The sequence below is a fragment of the Arachis hypogaea genome, chromosome 11 (genome assembly GCF_003086295.3).
Source record: "Arachis hypogaea cultivar Tifrunner chromosome 11, arahy.Tifrunner.gnm2.J5K5, whole genome shotgun sequence".
Taxonomy (NCBI): Eukaryota; Viridiplantae; Streptophyta; class Magnoliopsida; order Fabales; family Fabaceae; genus Arachis; species Arachis hypogaea.
Window position 1 is genome coordinate 18,943,142 of NC_092046.1, and position 10,904 is coordinate 18,954,045.

Consider the following 10,904-nt stretch of genomic DNA (forward strand, 5'->3'; position numbering starts at 1 on the left):
AAGCAACACCATTAATAGATTCTTCATTAGATAGCTTGCCATTATTCAACTTCTCTTCAATTAGTTCCTATATAGAAAAAACTAAATGTTACAATTGAGTGAAGCTAAAAAGGAGGATACATGTATGTTTCTATTTTAGAACTAAATGCATGATTTAGTTCCTTTATACTTTTCAATCACAGCAACAAGAAGATACAAATTCATAAATTTTACCACTGCTTTTGTAGACTCCTCATCCAATGGTCTACCATCCTTACGCCTTTTATGAATTTTGAGAAAAATCTCTGCTCGTGAAGGTTCGATTCCATCCTTGGCCTAACAAAATGACAAAGTCAAAAGAGAAGTGAAAATGTGCAAATGTTCAAAAAAGAAAAAATTTCAGTGTTCTCATATAATATATATTGTGCTGCGTTGCTAATGGTTCTAGAAAAAAAATAGTACAGTTTTATAAAATATCTGAAATAAAAATTACGCATAAGTACCAGTTCATCCATCAATGTTGCAATGCTTTTGGATCCTCCCGTGTGAGGCATTTTTTGCTTTGCCCTATTAATCCTATTTGCTTGGGTACGTTTCTGTCATAACACATTATGGATTAGTAAAATACACTACTACACACACGTGCCATTATTTCTCTATTTTTCTATTTTCTATATCTATACAGTTTCAGTAAAATAGTAAGTTCTATTTCTCCATGCATGTTCATAGAATCTACGTTGGCCTAAGTAATTTGCTGCAGTTATGGCAGAATTAGAATTAAAAAATAAGAAAATGCTAATAAAACAAAGGAAGACAACCCTTATTAGATTCAGTAATAATATTTATCTTATATTTACATGTTAGTTAAGGCTTTCAAAGTACCTTTGCTTTATCAGAGAACCAATATGAGACAAGACCAATCCATTGATCTCTTGGGATTCGTTATGGCCTATTCTTCAATAAAACATCTTTGGTTTTGTACTGTCCCAAATATATACCCTTTAAGTCACATTTATAATCTTTCTATTTCTTCCCAATTGATATTTTTACAAATTTCTCACCACGTACTGGGATAGAAAACTTCTTCTACAAAATGTTCAAGCAATTTCTTAATGAATCAAATTAAATTAAATTAGAATCCATTAAGAATAATAAATTCTTACCCTCACAATTTTCAGCAACTTGTTTTTCTCCTCTTTATCATAACATCTCCAGTCATCTATGTTTAAAGGCATTATTGAAGGAGTTCTAGCTAGAATACCAAGAAAACTAGCAAGCTTTCTGCCTTCTTTTCTTATAGCTTGATTGCGGTTATTAAACTGCACATCAATTGTCTTTCGACGAGGCATGTTCCAAATTTTTTTCAACAATGTAGGTCCTCTAACCCTCTTTGCCTCTAGATGACATAACAAAAAAATGCAATTATTCAGTGAAAAGAAATATGAAAATATAACAATATCATATTTGAAGCAATAATAATATCACCTAATTCTTCATCTTGCTCAGAATTTATACTATCAGAAATATTGGGAGTTTGAGACAAATTCTCATCATTCAATAGTTGCTCCATAAAAGGCAGCACTTCATCAACATAATTTTCCTCTTCAACAAATCTGACACGACTCTTTTTAGGCACTCTTAAATCTGTACTTGAGACAGCACTCTCAAGATCATTATCCTCAATAAGTTTGTGTCTTTTGCTTGCCATTGAAGCACTGATTTCTTGCAATCTCTTTCTCTTCTTTTTTATACTGGTGAAGCCATCTTCTTCTGAATTCCTTGTAGCTTCCCCATCAATTTCATGCCTCCTCTTTCTCTTCTTATGTTTCTCCTTTTTATTTGACTCTAAATTATTTTTCAAACTGTTTCTTTCAATATTTGACTTTTTATAGTTCTTCTTTGATGCATCCATATCCTACAAAGTCAATAGAAATTAAAGTGTAAAACCTTTATATTTAACAAAACAAAACAAAAATAGATTACAAAAAACAGAAAAAATTATCAAAAAATAGAACCCAAAGATTCTAACCTGAGTTTCCAAAGCTTCCATGTAATAGCAGGACAAGGGTAAAGTGAATCAAATTATATTATACCAGCTTTATCAAAGAAATCAGATTCTTACTAACATGAATGTCATTTTACGATGGAGAAAAGAAAAAGGTAAAATAACATATAAACTCCTTAGGTCAACATTAATGAACAGAATAAGTAACCAATCTTAAGACATAAAAGATCCTTCAAACTCAGAGGTCAAAATTCAAAACATCAAAGTAAGAGCTATATATCAAAGTAAGGGCTGCATCTACTCCTCCATGCATGTACCAACACCTCCCCAAACGAGCATGTGCAGAAAAATGCAAATCACTTGATACACCTCTCTAAATAAAAAAATATAAAATTAATAAATAAAAAAAGAAAAATACAGAAAATGAGAATGCAAAATGTAAGAGTTCTCAAAATATTACCTAACTTACTCAGAATTGTCATCAGTTTGATTTGGTGAATGTCCATGATCAATTACTATACCATTAACCCCACTTCTAACCCAATCATTATTCTCATCCTCAAAGTGACGAATTTCCTCTAACAAAGTTAAGTCACCATTCTCATTTGAAATATATCCCTCTGCTATAGAACCTTCTGGACATGCTTGATTTCGAACATATGATTTTAAAGTGCATAAATACCTATAACATAAGTTAATATTATTCTACTATATATGAAAATGAACTGAACCTGCAATTTAAATCTAATATATATAATTATCTGTACCTTTCTATTGGATACATCCAGCGATATTGGACCGAACCTGCAATTTTAGCTTCAGTTGCTAAATGAATAACCAAATGTACCATAATTGTAAAAAATGATGGGAGGAACAGCTTCTCCATGTCACACAATATTAAGGCAATCTTCTCCTCAAGTAGTGTTAATTTTTCCACTTCAAGATTTTTACTGCATATCCCTCGAAAGAATGTGTACAATTCGATCAAAACAAAGCTCATCTTTTTATCTACTGTTCCTCGTAAAGCAAGTGGAAGAAGTTCTTACATTATAACATGGCAATCATGAGATTTTAGCCCTGATATTTTCTGTTTCCCAATGCAACGAGAGACATTAGATGCATAGCCATGTGGAAGCTTAACATTTTCTAGTACTTCATAAAACAACTTCTTTTCAGCAGAAGACATTGAAAAATAAGAAGGAGGGAGAAATGTCTTTCCATTAGCTCGTTGTTGAGGCCATAAGCTAGGTCTTATATTCATCTCTTTCAAGTCCAACCGAGCCTTCAAGTTATCTTTCGACTTTTTACCCAGACCTAACAATGTATATATCAAGTTATCACACACATTTTTTTCTATGTGCATCACGTCAAGGTTATGTCGCACCAAATTTGTTTCCCAATAAGGGAGATTGAAAAAAATCCTCCTCTTTCTCCATGTATTTTTTATCACCCCACTAACATCTTCACCAAGCTTACCAAGGAAAAAATTTATGCCTCTAGTTTGATTCAAAACTGATGACCCTGATATTGGACCAAGCGCAACTCTTGATTCTTTAGTCCCATCGAAAGACCTTGTGTCATTTCGATATTTATGATTAGACTTCAAGAAGCGTCGATAACCCATGTAGCAATACTTTTGACTTTTTGTGAGCCTTATAGAATGAGTGTTTATATTGCAAGAAGGGCAAGCAAATTCACCATAAGTGCACCAACTAGATAAGTTACCATATGCTGAAAAATCATTTATTGTCCATATGAGCGCTGCTTTCATATTAAATGTCTTCTTATCAAAGGCATCATAGGTTTCCACCCCCAACATCACATAATTCCTTTAACTCTTCTATCAAAGGTTGCAAGAAAATATCAATATTATTTCCAGGCGCTGTTGGTCCAGGAATGAGTAATGACAAAATTAAAAACTCTTGCTTCATGAACAGCCATGGTGGAAGGTTATATGGCATTAAAATCACTGGCCATCTGCTATGTTTACTTTGCATTTTACTATATGGATTAAATCCATCAGCAGCTAATCCTAAACGAACATTGCAAGGATCTTTATCAAATTCTTCATGAGAATTGTCAAAACTTTTCCACGCTTCAGAATCTGCAGGATGTCGCAAAGTCCCATCTTTATTGCGTTCGTCATGATGCCATCTCATCAATTTAGAAGTTCTTGAAGACATAAACAGCCTCTGCAACCTTGGCTTAAGGGGAAAATACCTTAGAACCTTAGCAGTAATTTTTTTCTTATTGTTTTCCACCTAGAAGCTCCACAAACTGAGCATTCGTTGATGTTCTTATTAGCCAATTCATTCCTAAAAAGCATACAATCATTGGGACAAGCATGGATCCTTTCATACTTCAAGCGCAATCCCTTAACCATCTTTTTAGTATTATAATAAGAACTAGGTAACTTCTCACCATCGGGTAATACTTCCTTTAATAATCCTAGCAACGCATTAAAAGACTCGTTGCTCCATTTGAATAATTGCTTTAGATGGTAAAGTTGCAATAGAAAAGAAAGCTTGCTGAATTTCTTGCATCCAGGATATAATTCTTCATCTGCATCTTTTAGTAACTTGTCAAACATTTCCACTTCTGGATTAGATTCATTTCTTGACGCATGTTTGGCTCCAAAGTTTGGCTCCTCCAAGTTTGGCTCCTCATCACCACTTTCTGAAGGGTCATTATCTATGCTCTGGGTAAAGCCATTATAAACATCCTCTATCATTCCTACCATATCATCACCCCTAAAAGTTTCTTCTATACAAATAGATTCTCATTGATAACTTGAAAAGAAGCTCAGTCACAAGGTCAGTCACAAACCTATTCTCAAATCAAAGTGGGTAAAACTTAAATGGTAATTCACTAATTCAACACCCCCTTATTTTGTGAAAAGCTCACATATACCCCCATACTTCTTTAGTTCTTCTAAGTTCTATATGCAGTCCAACATGTGAGCATGCCGGCAACACCAAAACCAATGGTGGGGGAGGTATGATATGCAAATTACAAAGAAAAAAAAGAAAGAAAAGTGAATACATAAAGTAAAACACACAGATCAGTGCAATTAAGCTGAGCGGCAACAGAAATGAAAATCGATGTGAGAAAACAGGGATAGTAACCTGAAAATTCAACCAAAAATGTGATGAATCATGCAATGAAACAACACATCAAATATATAGCCCGTGATAATACAACCAAATCATGTCATAGATATTTATCCCATAAATTAGTCATGAAGAACTATCCCTTTTACAGAAGGATTACTCAAACACATGCCTTTCATTAACTTAAAAGCAAAAATATAAGCAACTGGATGCAGTACTTTGGCAATAAGCAAGTACTATCGCTTCTGATAATTGGTATCAAACTGAAAAATAAAGAATAGAAGAAAGCCACAATCACAGTATAGCATGGACAAGCAAAACACCGGTATCGTTCATGTTTATCTAAGATGTGGCTACCTGAGTAAATCTAGTTGTAATTGTCACAGAATAATAAACGACACATTTTAAAAGAAAAAATGGCAAGCGACAAATACTCAAATATCAATATGCAAAAAAATACACAGAACGATTCCTAGTCAATGAATAAGAATAAATAAATATAAACTATAAAACAGCAGCAAGAGAAAGCTTGAAAACAACAAGAGAGCAGTTTCTATTTTTCTAAGGTAGAGACAGAGACAGGAAAGAAAGGGGGTATTCCAATAAACATAAATAATAGCGTTATAATAGGGAAAAGGACATGACAAGAACAAGTAGTTTACAAAACAAGTGGGTAAATAGCTACAAAATTATAACAAAACAAATGAACCACGCCTTCCAATAAAATAGCAAAATAAAACCCCCAACCATTAGCAGTTTCCAGAAAATGGGACCATGCTCCCACTGCCACCGTAACAGAAAACCAACCCAACATCTTCATAACAGTACCTCGGACGAAAGCGAACAACTCTAAACCCAAAATCTAAGGAAACAAAAGCCTAGAACCTAAGATCTTAGTTTACGCGACAACGACAAAAATTAAATTAAAAACAAAGAAGAAAAACACAGTTTTTAAGTTCAAGACTAAATTAAAAATAAAGACTAAAACCTGAATCTGGCTTTGGAGTTGACCCAGCTTGAATTCCTGGTAACCAAACCAAATTAGAATAACATATTACAGGACAGTCACTTGAACAAAACCCATTATTAGTTGTTCAGACTTTAGATCCCCTGTTTCTATGAGACAGTCACTTGAACAAAACCCATTTGATCCCAAACGATTGTCTAATTTTAGTTACGCACATGAATTTGAAAAATAATAACAAATCAAAGGCACATAAATCAGGCATCATCCAAATTTCAGATTCCTTTATCATCTCACATCTTAAATTGAAAATAAAAATAAACCAAACGATAGTTCATTTGACTACACATAGCTTCAGTTGCACGAACAAGAATTAACATTAATAGCAGAAAACTAAATTCAAAGCTTAAGAACTGGAACCGCAAGATCTTAATCAGTGAAAATAATGAGTAACACAAACGCGAAGATCTAACTTGGAAGAGAATGAAATGAAGGAGTTGTAAGAGAGAGCACAGTAAATCGAAGCTGTGAATGAGTCGACTCGGTGATACCTGAAGGAGCAGATCGGAGCTGCAAGAAGGATCTGAATCAAAGAGCGAGTTCGTGAGCCCTAAATTGAAAATGAGAGAGAAAGATAGAAAGTTATAGGTATGAGCCTTTCTCTTCTCTGAACAACATAGAAAGGGATAGAAGGATCTGAGTCAAAGAGCACAGTTGCTTGATCTAAACTGTAGCAGCGAGGGCGGCAGCGACCGCTACGGCGAGCTTCGCGGTGAGGTTAGGCTCTCTTCTCTAACACGTCTTTCTTTGGTTTTTCTGAATCCCTTATTTGAGTTATTTCTTTAGTTTAGATACAAGATTATTTTACTAAAAATAATACTAGCCATAATTTTATGGCCACTAAAAATACTTTATTAAAAAGGTAATGATAGTAATAATAATAATTATTATTACAATATAATTTTAACAAGAATAATACTGGCCATAATTTTATAGCCACTAAAATTTTTTCACTAAAAAATATTTTAATGATAATAATATTAGTCATAACTCTATGGCAAATATATTAGTGGCAATAAAGATAATTACCGCAATAAGATATAGTAACAACGGCAAATATATAATTGCCACAAAAACATAACTAAAATTAAGAAATTAATGGCCATTATGTTATTGTCACTAAAAATTTGTCGCTAAAACATATTTTTTTGTAGTGTAAATACCAAACTAATAGCAGCTCCTCACTTTTTCGCTGCATCAACCGCTGCTATTATTAAAAACACCGCCGCTATCTGCCCTTTTTTTTGTAGTGACTGTAAACGTTAATTCTAATATCATTGGTTGTAAACACAATCTCCAAAGTCATTCCCAAATTCAACATGTTAACATCACAATACATTTTTTTTCAACCAAAAACCTTACGATAGCAATAAAACAATTTTTTCTTAAAAAAAAATTCTTCCAATATACATAAATAGACTATGTTATTAGTTCTCCTTTAAACCATTCAATTCATGAAAATTGGAGAGTTAAAAAAATGAAACCAGTATATTTAGAATATAAAATGAGCTAGCAATGACAATGGTCTGAAGTTGAAATAGAGAGTAGGCAAACAGAATTCAATATACTTGACAAATTCGAATTTGCAATTATTTTTTCTCTTTAAATTCTGGTTCTCATTCTAGTTGTGTGATTCTTAGTCATTTTGGTGGTAGCATCAAAAATCTACATTTTAGGTATATAAAAAAGTCACCCTCAAATACTAATAATCAGACATTCATATGGCAGTGGGTTATAAAAAATAACACTTGGCATTTTCAGATGTGTCTAGAAACATCCACATTGTTTATACTCTTGAAACCAAGAAGAAACATGGAGAAAAAGAATTAACTAACTACATTTCACATTAGCATGCCAAATAAATTACTGACAATGGAATTATACTTGAGCTCCTAAATGAAACATAACCTTTAAAGAATAAAAAAGACCAATGTTCATGCTTTGAATGTGCTATGTCTGCACATATACCTATAATTGAGTTCTGTAAAATACATTTTACAAATTTTTAAACCATCATTTTTCAAATAAAAAAAATAAGCACATTTAGCATATTTTTTCATGGTAGCTGAAAGAAAATAAATTCTTTTACACCTAAGTCTTCCTGCAAATAGTATAATGGAGAATCAATGTATACTGTTTAATTTTTCATTAGAAAAGTAACTAAAGAATTATATTTCCAGATTTATCATCAGGCTTAAATCTAAGAAAGTTTCTTCTATCAACTCATAACTATTGTTAGTCTCTTTTAAGTTTTAACTTCTAATCTTAGTGGCGTCAGCTATTGAAAATTTGAAAAATGCAGGCTCCACGTGGTTCAATTGAAAGGATACATATACACTTGAGTACAACAAAAATAACAATAGGGTCTTATTATTCCACTAGGTAGGATCGATTATATAAATCAACTAATATCATTATGCCTTATCATGTATTATATCTATAGTGAAACTTTTTATACGTAGATCTCCTTTGACCAACTCACGTATGATCTTTTTAGGACACGCATGAATACAATGTTATCAAAATGATAACAACTTTGAACTAATTTAAAATTATTCTTTATAAACTTAAAAATTAGAAACAAAAAATCCAACATATTTATAATCAAAAGTTCATCATAAGAAAATTTCCACAGCATTTTCATAATTTGGAGTATTGACCAAGGAAAATTTCTTAATCATTTTCATGCTGAGGTTCTTACCCAATCTATCAAATGTAGCAAATAAAGATATAAACTTTATTGCTTAAGACAACTTTCATGTTTGTGTCTATCTGTTTGTAGAAGTAGCTTCCCATTCTTCAATAGACATCCATTTAAGTTTGACTAACATGAAAAAACATAACTTGGAGAAACATATTACAAAACTCCATTTCATATAAGGTTGTTTCCTCTACTGAGTTTCAGGTCCATAGTCAAAACTCAATTATACAAAATCATAAACATTTTTTCTTAGGCCTACGTCTTTCCTTATATTTTGTTACCACATAGTCATATATTCATAAAGTAAAATTAATATAAAGCAACCTATCTTTGTCAATCTAACTTGGAAACCTTTGATAAATTAAAATTGAATAGAATTCTTGAGAGAATTCTTTGATTTAGAACAAAAAGAATAGAATTAAAATAAAATATGTAAAATATGTTCGAAATAACTATTTTACCCTTTTACTATCACCACTAACTCCTTTTCAAATGTCATATTTGTAAGATTTTGAGTTTTTGAAAATTAAATAAGTTATGAGACTTTGAGTTTAAAATTAATTAGGACTCATGTAATTTTCATCACAATTGAGTATTTTTTTTATTTAGAATTTAAAGTTTTAGTAATTTAAAAATAATAAAAGTTTTATATGATTTAATTTGAAGAATATTGAGATTTTGAATTTAATTTTATGAACTAAAAGAAAATTAATTAGATTATTTCTAATTTAAAATTTTGAGAACCTATTTGAAACTAATTAATGAGTTTATAAATAAATAGTATTCTTAAAAAATAATTATATTGAATTATATTTGATTTCCAATTACTACTTTACTCTCCGATTTTATCAAAATTACCTATTCTACCCTTACCCTTATCCTAAAACCATAGTTATTAGAACCGAACCGGTGATCGAATCGGTCAATTTACTGGGTCATTGGGTTATTGGTTCAACCGATGGATCACTGGTTAAACCGATTGACCCGGTCCTATGTAAAAAGAAAAAACAAAATATAGTAAAAAATTTAAAATTAAAATTTAAAATACATATTTTCACTAACATTTTAAAAATATCTAACTATTTTAAAACAATATGGAACAGGAACAATAAGTATTTTGTTAATTTTACTCTATCATAAATATTTTTATTTTGTTTTTATATTAAAATAACTATTATTTTCGAATTTCAATAAGTTATTAGTTAGTTTATATCTATTATACTATTATATACTACAAATATTTATTGAAAAATAATATTAATAGATATTATATAATTATGAAAAGAAAAAATAAGTGAGTTTATAACTAAAATTAAAATAAATTAAATAGAAATAAATTATTTGCTGAAAGATATCTATATGTATTTTAATTTGCACATATATTAATAACAAGTAAGACAGCCGCATGGTTGTAATTACTGTTTCTCTCCTTGAGGATTGGGGTTCAAACTCTATCTCTTTTATTTTGAGGGAATCTTGAAACTCAAGCGATTTGGTCGGATTGTCTTTATTGAGTTTGACCGGTTTTCACTGGTTCACTCCGGATTTGACCGATTCACACCGGTTCTTTGCATTATGCGGTCCATTCATCGAACCGGACCGATATAGGATCTGGTTTTCCGATCGAATCGGACGGTCCAGTCTGGTTTCAATAACAGGAGGGAGATGACGCTCATCGTCGTCGCACTCCACCGCCGCTGTCGTCGTGGCTAGATAGGTAGGTGACCAAACAGAAGAGAGAGGCGTGATCGATGAGAAGAAGGAGTGGGTCCCATCGCAACGGGAGAGAAAACAATGTCGGAGCTACTGCTGCTCCATTCCTTTGTTTCTCTTAGAATTTAGTAAGTATCCTTGTTCCGAAACTCTCGTTGTTAATGTTCTGTTATAGTTTGTTAAGAATTTTGAGGTGTTGATATCGTAGGGTTGAGTTACCGTAATTGCATGTTGCGTTTGTGGTTGTCGCTGCTACGAAGAGTCATCAAAACTGCTAGTACTGCACTGTGTATTGCCTGGAAATAATGAGGTTGTTGTCGCTACTGTGAATTAAAAATAAAAAGGGGTTTATCGCATTTAATTATCCAGTTT

The 10,904-nt window shown here is 31.9% G+C and overlaps 1 protein-coding gene across 1 annotated transcript; it reads right to left on the minus strand.

The window, feature by feature from the left end:
* Window positions 1-414: 414 nt before the first annotated feature.
* Window positions 415-2,759, minus strand: LOC112721091 (uncharacterized). The gene is made up of 4 exons (XM_072205907.1): window positions 1,465-2,759; window positions 1,143-1,375; window positions 483-575; window positions 415-423 (listed from the first exon to the last, which is right to left on the minus strand). The coding sequence occupies exons 1-4, from the start codon at window positions 1,889-1,891 to the stop codon at window positions 415-417; spliced, it is 762 nt and encodes a 253-aa protein (XP_072062008.1). The 5' UTR covers window positions 1,892-2,759.
* Between the last annotated feature and the right edge of the window lie 8,145 nt (window positions 2,760-10,904).